This window comes from Ovis aries, chromosome 26 (assembly GCF_016772045.2).
Source record: "Ovis aries strain OAR_USU_Benz2616 breed Rambouillet chromosome 26, ARS-UI_Ramb_v3.0, whole genome shotgun sequence".
NCBI lineage: Eukaryota > Metazoa > Chordata > Mammalia > Artiodactyla > Bovidae > Ovis > Ovis aries.
In genome coordinates this window covers 14,562,601-14,576,255 of record NC_056079.1, presented here as the reverse complement: position 1 = coordinate 14,576,255, position 13,655 = coordinate 14,562,601, and the positions used below count along the sequence as shown (strand labels likewise).

At 49.6% G+C, this 13,655-nt stretch overlaps 1 protein-coding gene across 1 annotated transcript; it reads right to left on the bottom strand.

Annotated features, from left to right (window-relative positions):
• Positions 1-6,369: 6,369 nt before the first annotated feature.
• HELT (helt bHLH transcription factor) lies at positions 6,370-8,481 on the bottom strand. The gene is made up of 4 exons (XM_027962644.3): positions 8,342-8,481; positions 7,794-7,898; positions 7,434-7,530; positions 6,370-7,052 (listed from the first exon to the last, which is right to left on the bottom strand). Exons 1-4 carry the CDS (start codon positions 8,366-8,368, stop codon positions 6,556-6,558), a joined length of 726 nt encoding a protein of 241 aa, XP_027818445.1. The 5' UTR covers positions 8,369-8,481; the 3' UTR covers positions 6,370-6,555.
• Positions 8,482-13,655: the final 5,174 nt, after the last annotated feature.

The following is a 13,655-nucleotide window of genomic DNA, read 5'->3' as shown; positions in this document are numbered from 1 at the left end:
TGAGAGGTGTTGAGAGTGTTACCCCAGTAATATCTTTCCACGTGGGACGCACACACAAAGGGAGATCCTTCTTACTCCAGACTGTAGGTACATGGACAATCAGATATGGAGAGCTGAGCAATCAGAAAACCACAGAGGATGAGAAATAAAGGTCAAGTGAGAAAGCGAGTGAGAGTGAGGGGTCCGGACCCAGGGAGCTAAGGGTCTGCAGCAGTACTTTCACCTGCATCTGGGGGTGAGTCTGGAGCCAGGAGTGGAGCAAACAGGTGACAGATATGGCAGATAAACGCCTAGAATAGGAAACAATGGGGGAAATGCTGAGAAGAACATAAAGTTGCCAAAGTAAGTGTATTTAAGGAATATTGAATCAGTTTATTTATTTACTCCACAATCCAGAAAAGAATCTGTAACAGCCAGAGTTTGTATATTAATAGTCATTAGAATGTGTACTTTGAGAGAGAATATAGAAATGTGTGTAAAAAGCTGTCACAAAGTAACATAAAGCCAGATTTCTGTGTTGGAAAGAGTGTAAGAGATAGTGTTCCAATGTTATTAGGGGGCTCTGACAACCAGTCACGGGCTTCCCTGGTGGCTCAGATGGTTGAGAATCTGCCTGCCATGCAGGAGACCAGGTTTCAGTCAAAACTCAGAATAGGGCTCAGAGCCTTCAGATGAACTATGGAATGGAAGTTGAGCTCCACCCCCACTTGCCCTAAATGAAGAATGTTACTCTTGTATCAGAATAAGCCTTGGGGTTTAAGAGCCCTGGGATTCAAGATTTTTTTCATGGTTTGCCTTGATGTTTTATTTTTTAGTTTGAGGTGGTCCCAAGATCTGACTCTTTGCAGAAGGGAGAGAGAAACAGCTAATTGTCATAATAGCTAGCATTTAGTGAACATTCACTGTGGGCCACACACTATGTCAAGGGCTTCAGTTCAGTTCAGTCGCTCAGTCATGTCCGACTCTTTGCGACCCCATGAATCGCAGCACGCCAGGCCTCCCTGTCCATCACCAACTCCCGGAGTTCACTCAGACTCACGTCCATCGAGTCAGTGATGCCATCCAGCCATCTCATCCTCGGTCATCCCCTTCTCCTCCTGCCCCCAACCCCTCCCAGCATCAAAGTCTTCTCCAATGAGTCAACTCTTTGCATGAGGTGGCCAAAGTACTGGAGTTTCAGCTTTAGCATCATTCCTTCCAAAGAAATCCCTGGGTTGATCTCCTTCAGAACGGACTGGTTGGATCTCCTTGCAGTCCAAGGGACTCTCAAGAGTCTTCTCCAACACCACAGTTCAAAAGCATCAATTCTTCGGCGCTCAGCTTTCTTCACAGTCCAACTCTCACATCCATACATGACCACAGGAAAAACCATAGCCTTGACTAGATGGACCTTAGTCGGCAAAGTAATGTCTCTGCTTTTGAATATGCTATCTAGGTTGCTCATAACTTTTCTTCCAAGGAGTAAGCGTCTTTTAATTTCATGGCTGCAATCGCCATCTGCAGTGATTTTGGAGCCCCAAAAAATAAAGTCTGACACTGTTTCCATGTTTCCCCATCTATTTCCCATGAAGTGATGGGACACATTGACTGTGGGCCACACACTATGTTGAGGGCTTGGAGTATACCAATTCATTTAGTCATCTTAGCAATCCCATGAGGCTATACGCACGTTTAATATCTCTACTTTTATAGATGAGGAAACAGATGCAGAGAGACTTAGCAGTTTGCCCAAAAGTATAAGCAGCAGAGCTGGAATGCAAATCCAGGTAGTCTGAACAACTAATGGTGCAAAAAGGAGAGTGGAATAGACTCAGCCCTGTCTTGCATCTTGCCTGTGTGAAAGGGGCAGAACTCTTATCAGGCTAATTTTGAATTCAAATCCTGGCTTGGGTGGCTACATTTAGCTGAGCCTTTGGGAGGAGTTGACTGCCTTAATAAAGCAGGCCAAGCATGTCTTTTGCTGCCAGAGCACAAGGTAGAATTTCTAGGCAAAGGCAGGGACATTGCCCTGTCTGACAGAGTGTGTGTAGATTGTTCCAGAGATTTCTAGGTGGATGTACGAGTACTTTCTGGTCTCTGCTAAAGCACAGAGGGGCCTTTGGGCCAGAAACATGAGGCCTAGGGGAGGTGTAGAATCCAAGAACTTCAGCACTATGATCTTGTTACTGAGTCCAAGCTCACTGCGCGATAGGCCAGTTAACCAAGAAATGGGGTGTTGACCAGTCAGAATGGCTGCAATCCAAAAATCTGCAAGCAATAAATGCTGGAGAGGGTGTGGAGAAAAGGGAACCCTCCTACACTGTTGGTGGGAATGCAAACTAGTACAGCCACTATGGAGAACAGTGTGGAGATTCCTTAAAAAGTTGCAAATAGAACTACCTTATGACCCAGCAATCCCACTTCTGGGCATACACACCGAGGAAACCAGAATTGAAAGAGACACATGTACCCCAATGTTCATCGCAGCACTGTTTATAATAGCCAGGACATGGAAACAACCTAGATGTCCATCAGCAGATGAATGGATAAGAAAGCTGTGGTACATATACACAATGGAGTATTACTCAGCCGTTAAAAAGAATTCATTTGAATCAGTTCTGATGAGATGGATGAAACTGGAGCCGATTATACAGAGTGAAGTAAGCCAGAAAGAAAAACACCAATACAGTATACTAACACATATATATGGAATTTAGGAAGATGGCAATGACGACCCTGTATGCAAGACAGGGAAAGAGACACAGATGTGTATAACGGACTTTTGGACTCAGAGGGAGAGGGAGAGGGTGGGATGATTTGGGAGAATGACATTCTAACATGTATACTATCATGTGAATTGAATCGCCAGTCTATGTCTGACGCAGGATGCAGCATGCTTGGGGCTGGTGCATGGGGATGACCCAGAGGGATGTTGTGGGGAGGGAGGTGGGAGGGGGGTTCATGTTTGGGAATGCATGTAAGAATTAAAGATTTTAAAATTTAAAAAATAAAAACTAAAAAAAAAAAAGAAAAAAGAAATGGGGTGTTGAGGCAAGGAATATGACTATATTTGGCCAGCAGAGGGAGAAAATGGCAGACTAATGTCTCAAAATAACCATCTTATTGGGATCTGAATGCCAGGTTCTTTTATAGATCAGAGGGGAGGGTGAAGAAGTAAAGTAAAAAAGGCCATTAATCCTGCAAATATCTCCTGGAATGGCCTGTTCCAGGGATGGACCGTGTTAATTTCTTCCTTCCTGTAGCCATCCACAGGTAGACGGGGTCCTGAACAAAGGCATTTTGGTTTAACACTCAGGCAGAGGGGCAGGGTTCCCCTAGGCAGGGCGTTATGTGTGGACAGTATCCTTTTAGTGAACAAAAGCAACGGGAAGCAGAGGTTAAAGAATAAGAGACAGATCCAAGATGGAGTCAGTTCTTCCCTGAAACAGCATCATTCCACAGGTGTTTGTTGAGCTCCTACTACCTGCCCCATCTCGCCTTCCTTTTCTTGGTGTGTTACTCTGTGTGATACCCATTACCATGTTCCTAGGCATCCCATGCCTTTGTGGAGTCAGGTGGGCACTAGCATGGCCGCTCTTCCACCTTTCTTGCCTGGTCTCTAGCAGGCCAGGCTGCTGGGCCCCCAGTGGTACTCTGCCGTGTTTGTTCAATAACGCTTGGAAGCACAAGTGAGCTCTGTATTACTGCCCTTTCTACTGGGGTGGCTGGAGGGCCTCGAAGGGCCTAGTTGTAGCCCTACAGAGCCCCAGGGACTGACCCAAAGAACCAGCCATAAGCTTTGTTCCTCAAGCCTCTGGAGAAAACCTTTGATTTCATGGGGATGATTATTTTTATTCTTGCCCACTCAAGGATGAAGCCCAAGAAACAAGAGGTTGCCCCTTTCAGAAGCACCACAATGGGTCACCTCCAGCCAAACTCAACTGTTTTTTTGTTTTTTTGTTATTTCTGGGTTTGGTTGAGCCTCTCTTGGAAACCATTACTATACAACTTACTTAAAAGAAAGAGTGGAGGGATTGGGTATAAGAGACTCAGACAGAGGGGGGAGTAGGCGGGGGGTTTGGGACAGAGGCTGGAAGTAATGTGTCATCACGGAAAGTACAGGAGAACACATTAAAGTCCCAATCTGATTTAAATTGATTCCATTTTGTAGTGACATTTTTAATCTTTTGCAAAGTTTGACTCTTGGCCAAGCCTAGAGAATTGGAACTTTGGATGAAGGTTTCAGAAAAAGACACCACATACACACACAGAGAGAGAAAGGGAGAGGGAGAGAAAGGGGAGGGAGACTTTTATCCTAAAGTCATTGTAAATCCAAAGCAGGGTTTTATCCTCCACAGTTAAATGAGAAAGGAAAAAAAAAAATCAAGAATACCAACATTTGAGGTACAAAGACTGTCATGGGCCAGTGGAAGTTTGCAAAATTATATGTAAATGACCAAAGTTTTTTTACTGTGGTGGCCTGTGCTTTCCCAAAGCTAATCCCAAAGAGAAAATCTACTTAGCAAAAGAAAGTTTTGTCTAATTTGGTTAACAGTTGAGAAGTGACAAAAATGCTGAATCTATTAATAATTTATATTTCCAGGGTAACACTATATCTTCAGTGCTTCACTACCAAAGGGAATTCAGATTGGCTTAATGCTCAGAGAAAAAAGCCTGAAAGGCCTTCTTCATATTCTGTATCCAGCGCTGATAAAAACGGGTGTAAGACATGTGTTCCAATAATAGGCACCATGCATTCTCCCATTGCTGCATAATTCGTTTTCACCCCATATTGCTCAATGTATATTTGTTACCCAAATGGCCTCCTTGTCTTACACTGACTTTTGTTTCATAAGGGAAGAGATACTAGTTTGCATCTTACATTTTCTAGATAAGCATTATACTGACATGTAGTCTAAGAATGCCTGACTTGAAGGACCTATTCTAATGTTCATAGATTCTTCCTGCCCCCAAAACGTAGGTATTTAAGTTTCACTTTATAGACAACATAATGAAGTGTGTATGTGTGTGCGTGTGTGTGCTAGTCCTCCTGTCTCTGTGTAATCAAGTTTGATGGTTTATAAATTGTGGTCATCCTATTCCATGACCTTAGTAAACAGTCTAGGTCAGAGCTGCCTTAAACCCTCTCCACAGAAATGGAATAAGTTAATTATTGTAGTCCAGCTAATCTGAGCTATGACAAATCATCCTAGTTCAGCTAAATGGCCTCAGGAAACAGGAACATCTGCTACATAATTTCGAGTTATTTATCTACAGGGCATCACAAGGAATGGGAACAAAAAAAAATCAATGGAGGAAAATTTTTAAATTCTCACAAACACAACTTTAATGGGTTAAATACCTTGTACATCTTACCTGTTAACCTAAAACAACAATGAGGCTCATTTTGTTCTTTGGGTCCTAGAAAAACCTAATTTCAGTTTGCTCTATTGTAAATGTACCGCTGTTTTGTGGGGAAGGCAGATCCAACTGTCAGTGAAAACTACAAGCCCCTTAAAGATCGCTAGCCAACTCTTCTCTAAACCCCAAACGTTCCTATCTTCTGGGTGAAGCAAGAAAATTTAAATCCCCCTCCCCCGGGAAAAGGCGGAGAAGCCTTTCTCACCAGGAACCCAGCGTCTCAGTCCCGCCCCAGTGGCTGGATGTAAGTATGGGCAGAGAGAACAATCCTTTAGGGGAGTGCGTCTCCCCACCCAGTCGCTGCTGCCAGCCTCTCTCCAGGTCGCCTAGCGCCCCGAAGCTGAGCTGATCTGTGCGCTAAAGGCAACTTCAGCTTTCTGAGCCCTCGGGCGCTCAGAAAGACAGTTGTCCGTCCGAAGATGAACTTCATCGGATGTTGTTTTTAAGCCGCATTTGGAAGCCTCCTCCTCTGTATATTTTTAACCAGACAGGTGGAGGCTGTAAACCAATCGTTGCATCCCAGGGGCCCGGGTTTCCCCGCGCTCTGGGTCCTCAGACAGCTGGTGCGCGCACCCGTGCGCGCGCGTCCGGGGCCTTCTCCGGATTAGGGAAGGGCTCCCAGGTGGGAGCTGGCGAAAGTTTGCCACAGCCGGCTTGGAGAGGGTCCTTCAATTTGTATTTGTTGAGAGCCGCAGGCCCTGGGCCTCCCGTCCGCCCTTCTCCCAGGCAAATACCCAAGGTGCGCGTGAGGAGGAGGCGGGTCTGGAGCCCGGGTGGAACTGCGAAGCCAGCCTGGAAGCGACTCCTCCACTTGGCCTGCCCGCCTCCTCCGGCCCTGCGCGGCGACCCATCCCTTTCCCCACCCAAATAACTGAGGGTCGTCACCTCAGCCAGCATCGGCCTTGTGCCTGAGACCCCTCGGAGGGGATGGGTTTTAGAAGAGCAAAGGTAACAAGGAATCCGTCTCTCTGGAACTTTCAGAAAGCGTTTATTGCCAGGGGGAAGGTCCTTCAGAAGACGAATTCGCTTTTGACCTTACCCAACTCAGCTTTTTATTTTATTTTTTTTCCAGCACAATATTTACACTTGTACAATATACAGTGTTTCTCCCAAGCAGTGCCCAGAGCGCAGAGCAGTCTGCGGGATTTGTCGGCGTCAGAGCACCGGAGGGTGCTGGGGCGCGTGCAGGTTTAGGGCGCTGGGGTGCGCGTGGCCGATGAGGTTCAGGTAGTGGCGGTCCAGGCCCTGCCCGGGCGCCAGGAAGGCGCTGTGCTGCTGCGCGGGGCTCGGGAGAGGCACGGGCGCGCTGGACAGGTAGGGCAGCGCGGGGCTGCGGGACGCGCCGTGAGGCCAGGCGAAGGGCCCCGGCGCCGCGCCCTGCGGGAACACGGACGCCTCACCCGGGCTGTGGCCCGCGAACTCGGGCCCGGCTGGGTGCAGCTGGTAAGAGAAATCCGGCTCTGGGAGCGAACCCAGTGGCTGGAAGGCGGGCTCGGTGCCCAAGCGGGCCTTGGACTGCAAGAAGGCGAGGATGCGCGCGTACTTGGTGTCCTTGGTCTCCATCCGCTCCACGGTGGTGAGGTAATGCACTAGGTTCTTCATGCACTCGTGGTAGCCGTAGTGGAAGTAGTTGGCAAACTCTGCTAGCAACTCTGCTGGAGGGGCAAGGAAAACGCAGAAAGGGAAAACTGTGAGTGGCCCCTTCCTGACCGGGAGCCTACGGCAGATGCCAAGCCCCTCCCATCACGTTTTCTGGCCGGTTTCCATTCAAGGCCCGCCCCTCTCTTTCCAGCCTGGAGACTGGAAAAAACGCAAGCCAACGACCTCCATTTCCTTAGGAGTCTGACCTCACCCCTCCCCACCTGAGAAGAGGCCTCAGAACCTGTATCCCCAGACGCCTGTTCTCCAGTCCCCCTTAGCTTTCTCGGGACTCGGGGCCCCGCCCCTGCAGCATCCAGAGAGGAGACCTTGAGAGACCGCTTTACTCCCGCGGCCACCCGCAGGGCTCTGTGTGGCGCACACTCCCTGCCCACCTTTTTCCCTTCCCCGGGGAAAATCGGCGGAGTGCAGGGCTCTCAGGTACTGCACGGTCATCTCGAGGATCTCCGCCTTCTCCAGCTTCCCGGAACTCTGGAAAAGAAGGAAAAGTCTCCTGGAAGCGGCCCAGACGGTGCGGGCTAACCGGGTAGGCTGGGTGCACCGTTTTAACCCGAGGGGACCATCCAGCCGAACGGGGGGCGCCGCTGTGGATCTGCGCCAGGGCCGCCTGGGGCTCAACTCCGCGCTCAGGGCCCCGGGCAGGAAGCCCGCACCTACGGCCCTTTCCAGCTCCAGACTCTCGGCATCAGAGCATACCCAGCGCCAGCACCTGTTTTCTCAGCTGACAACATTACCTGCTTCGCCAGGGCCATGGGCACCGTCTTGCCCAGCTCGTTCAAACAGCGGTTAATCCGGTCTCTTCTCCTCTTTTCTATCACTTTGTGGGAAACGGGGGTTCTCTGAGAACAGAGGTTTGTTTGTCCGTTTAGGATGTCTTTGCCCAGAGAATCATCAAAGGCACGGCTGGCACAGCCGTCTGCCACCCCTCAGTGCTGCCCAGGGAGTCGCCCCAGGCCCCTGTCCCCCCACACTGGGTCATGTGAGCTCTGTCCTCTCGCACCTGTGCTGATGCACTCCGCTTCTAACCTCTGCGGGGTCACACCACCTTGCTGAGCACCAGGGCCATGGGGAGGTGGCCACCAGCTTCTACATGTGGCCTCCACCCCGACCGCGGAGTCCCCTCTAGCTATCCTCATTCCCTTCCCAAACCACTCAGGATTCCTCTCCAGGAGAAGTCCTGTGTGACCATGTCCCGGCTCCTCGGTCCAGCCAGGTGGTGGCTCTGGGAGTTAGACACCCCCACCCAGAAGGCGCAAGAGCCATCTGGACTCAGCCGACTCACTTTGCGTTCCTTGAGCTTGTCTGACATTCTGATCAATACGCGCTCTCGGGAGAGGCGGTGGCGCAAGGCACCCGTCCGCTTTTCCCCTCGTGTGCCTCCTCGAGTGTCCCAGGTAGACTGTAGCCTCCCGACTACGAGGGTCTGCCTTATAAAGCGGTCATCTAGGGCTCCAAGTGCATTCACGACTTGAATTATTCCATAGGATTAGGGGAGCTGCGTTTGGGGGATGCATGCATTCAAGATCAGTTTTTTTTTTTTAAGTTAAGGAAAAAAAAATTAGCAGCCGAGGGGGGCGAGTTGGGGGCAGATCAGCTTTGTTAATCCACGTGGCCCTTCAAAGGACACGTGACCAGCGGGGGGAATAATATTTGCATGGCAACAGCCCGGGTGGGAAAGAGGCGGTAAACTGGCGCCGGCGGGTGAGCGAGCGCAGAGGCGCAGCGGCTGTGGGCACCGGGGGGCGAGGACCCTCACAAAACAGTGTCGCCTCCTTTAGTCCCACCGCTGAGTCTCACACGATTGCCTGTTTACAAATCCCAGCAAGCCCACAGTCCCAGCGCCGAGTGCGTTTTAAAGCCTGTCCAGAGTCATTAAAGTAATTAAGTAAGCCTTTAATAGGCTGTTCCGCCGGGTTCAAGGGAGAGCTCTTGGAGACGGAGGCGCCCTGTTTGTTCCCAGGCTTTTCTCACACGACTTGGTGACACGTCCATCTCCCCCCTTTTTGTTTACCCCGCTTTATTTGTCCGGACATCCCGGCAGGTGTGGAGCTGCCGCTGGCACACGAGGCCCTCGCCTCGCCTCACCCCTCCCGCCGGTCTTTGGCACGCGACGCTCCCCCCACTGCCTGACCACATCGCTGCCTTTCTTTTCTCCTCCCTCTGGCTCTCTCCTCGCGGGGGGAAGAGGCTCAATTTGTAGCCTATTATCCTATACGGAAAATGTCCATTGAAAAGTATGAATAGTTTCATTGGGCTAAATTTTAATAATGCCAGAGGGTGGGGGAGGAAAGACAGGCAGGCGTGTGTGTGTGTGTGCGTGTGTATGTGCATGTGTGTGTGTGTGTGTGTGTGTGAGGGGGGTGGTGGGAGGATTGGGGGCAACACGGGGAAGAGTGGGCTGAGAAGAAAAGGGGGAATGCAGCTGGCCCCGGCGAGCATTATGCGACGTCACCTGCGAGAGGGGGCGCCTACAGACCCCTATTCATTTGCCTAATTTTGGTCAATTTAACAAACTTCAGGAGAAATTATTGTGGCTTTGTCAGGGAGGGTGAAGCCTTCTGATCGAATTAACAGCATGTTTTGATCCGGTAAATGTCATTAGAAAGGGAGAAACAATCACGCTTAGAGGGCTCTAAGTAATGCGCCCAAGTGGAGACGCCAAAGCGCACGGCTCACAAAGGGAGCAAGTCGCTGCCACAGGGAACTTTTGTACCCGCCCATAGCCCAAGTTTTGACACAAAAAGGCATTATTTCATACTTGAATACGTTTAATCCAACGATTGTCTATTTTCTGCAAACATATTTTCACAGCATTGTTAACTTTTTATGTCCCCCTTTCGCGGGCGCCTTTTCTTAACGTTTGGGGGCGGGAGAGCGCAGACACTTTGGGCATCAATATTTGTCACTGAAAAGGGCTCCGTGAAGTTAGGGAAGTTGATCTCTTTTTTATGGTTTTAGAGAGCGAATATATCGGGGGAGGAGGAGGGAGGGAAGGCACAGACCGAAACGAGGGAGGAAATTTGCTGGATGGGCCCGTGGGGAAGGAGGGGGGTGGCTGTGGCTGGGAACTCGCCCTGCCTGCGCCTCTGCGGGCAGCCGGGCCCAGCAGCCGGGGGCCTCCTCCCCCGCCGCCAGGCCCCGGCTCACACGAGCTGCCTAGGAACCCACCCGCACTCTGGGGGCTCCCGGCTTGAGGGCCGTGGGTGGGGTGGGGGGTGAGCTTTCTTGCAGATGGAAACTATAAAAATGGTTTTTGTTTTATGACCTGCTCTAGAGCCAGAGAGCTCTCCCTTTTTTCCCCTAATCTGTTCCAGTTGAGAACAACTGAGACCTCTCCTTACACATCTTTCCCTCCCTTTCTGCTCCCCACCTTTCTGCCTAAGTTCTCTCTAGACTGTGGCAGGGCTGGGCTCTCCCTTTGGGTGTCGTTAGTCCTCAGCAGAAGTGGCTGGGGGGAAGACCTGCTCTCCAGTGGCACCTGGGGAGCCCCTAGGGCGCAGAGGCTGGTCTGGGGAGCTGTGCCTCCAGGAAGCCAGCAGCCCACCTGCTGCAGCCTGGAAGGTGTGGAGCTGGGTTTGCACGGAGCACCCCAAGGGTGTCCCTCTCCGTCTTGCTTTTAGTCTCCTCACGACGTTTCTTTTCTACTTCAGGACAGATTGGACACGACCCGTACCCTCCCGCAGGTTGCTCAGCCGGCACCAGTGTCCTCGCAGGGGTTGTCGATTTCACTATATTCAGTGGCACACAAAGGGATTAAACACGAACCCTTATCATCCAAATTAACTAACGTGAATGGGTAAAAGGGAGCGCGCACACTTCTCACCCCCACTCCCTTTTTAAGCCAACGGACTAGGAGTTGATCCTCTTACTGCTGGTGTTAACCGCCAGCTGCAGGCACCTTCCACGGGCCAAATTTCATTCTGTGCAAACTGTTTAATTTCTCGTCTTTGCTTGGAAGCCAAGGTCCAGAGCTTGCTGAGGGCTGCAGGTCCCCTTGTCTGGGTTCGGGGCCCAAGCGAAGGTGGGTAGGTGAGTGGAAGTGGGGTGGAAAGGGAGCCCTCCTTAGCAGGTCCTCGTGGCTACAGTCCTTTCTAGGAGACTGGGAAGCCCTCCTTTCATTCACGTGAGGGAAAGGATATGTTTTATTTTTTGGCTTTACTCACCCTGCCAGAAACAGGGTGCTGGGACCCTCATAGTCACCTTCCCTTTACCCCTCCTCCCCAGGATGGTGATAAAGTGTCCCCTGATGATGACATAGTTTCCCCTCAAAATGAAAGTGGAATAATGAGGGCTATGGTCCCTGGAGCCAAAGAGTTACTCAGATTCCAGCTCCACCGCCTACCACCTGGGTGAGACTTTGGGCTGGTCACTGAATCTTGCCATGCCTCAGTTTCCTCTTCGGTGAATTGGAGATAATTACTGTATCTACTAGGTCACAAGTGGTCACTGGAATGAAGGATGTAAATATAGGCAAGACACCTAAAAGAAGGCTTCCTTACTTGATTCATGCTTTTACTTTGCCTGGAATCATTTCTGCAGTGGTTCTCACGTAGTGGTGTTTTGTGGGATTTGTGCTGTTGTGTGATATTCTCATTCATTTCATAGTGTATCTCATCACTAAGAAAGCTTCACTTTCCCTGTAAAAGCCCCAGTAATTTTACCTGAGATTTGTTAAGTCGACCAAAATTAGGCAAATGATGGGGGGCTTTAGATGCCCCCCTTCTCAGGTAACATCTGCTAGTGCTTGGTGGCCAGCTTTGTGTCCCAGGAATGTGAGGCTGAAAGAGGCTCCCAGCGCAGAAGCCCCTCAACTCAACAGCATGGTCATTTCAAGTGAGTTAAACATTAGCACCAAAATCAAAGCAAAGCTAGGAAGTAAGACTAGAAATTAGACGATGCTAATTCTATATTAGTCTGTGCTTAGACTCCTGGCCCGAAGACCTTTGTTGGAGAATAGAGAAATCATAAATAGAAAATGTTTATTATTATTAATATTATTAGCTATATAGATTTGACATACGGCTTCCAAACACTGAAAAATGGATCCTTTTTTGTTTCTTTCCAGCTCTAGAAACTGCAGATTTGCAAGCTTGGGAAGGGGAAGGGCTACTGAATGGAAAGAAAAAAAAATCTAGTGGGTGTTTGGAAATGTCAGCTGAATTGCTCTAAGACTGTTCTGGGGGATTTCAAATCTCTCCCTCCTGTCTTAATCCATAGATTTGTAGATTCAGTAGTGGGACTGGGGATTTTATCAAGTGGGGAAAGATGAAGAGTTGTCAGAGAGTGAAGAAAACACAACGGCAGCTGACTCTCCTGTACTTCTTTTTTAAAATGTTATTTATTTATTTTAATTGGAGGATAATTACAATACTGTGTTGATTTTCGCCATACACCAGTATGAATCAGCCATAGGGATACATGTGTACCCGCCATCCTGAATCTCCCTCCCACCTCCCTCCCCAAGCTATCAGAGCACCAGCTTTGGGTGCCCTGCCTCATACATCAAGCTCACGCTGGTTATCTATTTTACATATGGTAATATGTATGTTTCAATGCTATTCTCTCAAAGCATCCCACCCTCTCCTTCCCCCACTGAATCCAAAGTCTGTTCTTTATGTCTGTGTTGCCTTGGCTACCCTTGTAGGATTGTCAGTACCATCTTTCTCTATTCTGTATGTATGCATTAATATACGGTATTTGTTTTTCTCTTTCTAACTTACTTCACTCTGTGTGATAGACTCTAGGTTCATCTGCCTCTTTAGAACTGACTCAAATACATTCCTTTTTATAGCTGAGTAATATTCCACTGTGTATATGTACCACAACTTCCTTATCCATTCATCTGCCAGTGGACATCGAGGTTGCTTCCATGTCCTAGCTCTTGTAAATAGTGCTGCATTGAACATTGGGGTACATGTGTCTTTTTCAATTCTGGTTTCCTTGGGGGTATATGTCCAGTAGTGGGATTGCTGGGTCCTATGGTGGTTTTATTCCTAGTTTTTAAAGCAATCTCCATACTGTTCTCCATAGTGTCTCCTGTATTTCCGAAGTCTCAGGAGTACAAGGGCTGAAGGACAAACCCACCTTGGGCTCTATTTCTGAAGTGAGTAGGCTCTCAGAATGTGGGACCACAGGCTGTTCTCCAAAAGAAACCCAGAAGAGCATCAAGTCCCACACCTATTTTCCTACCGAAGAACCTGAGATGCCACAAGGGGCCCTGGAAACGACCATCGCACACAGCAAGCTGATGTCCAAGCTTGTGTAGATTTGCTGTGTGACTCCAGGGTCCATGGCCTCAGTTTTCTCCTCTGTTCCCGTGAGGAGAGTCCCGGCAGGGATGCTGTGATTCAGGACTGGCAGACCCCTTGTCAGGCACCTGCTGCCTCCAGCTGGTGTGACCGCTGTCAGAGGCATCAGCTCTGTCCTTGGGCCTCTGTCCACGTGCTCCTGTTTCTCCCAGGTCCAGCGATAACAGCATGTTGTGGGCCCCGATGAGAGTCAGAAGCTGCGAGCACCACACAGAGAAGGACATGGTTCGGGGGTGTGTTCTCTAGTAAAGAAGGAAAGGCCTGTGCTTGTGTAAGACCCGGTACAGT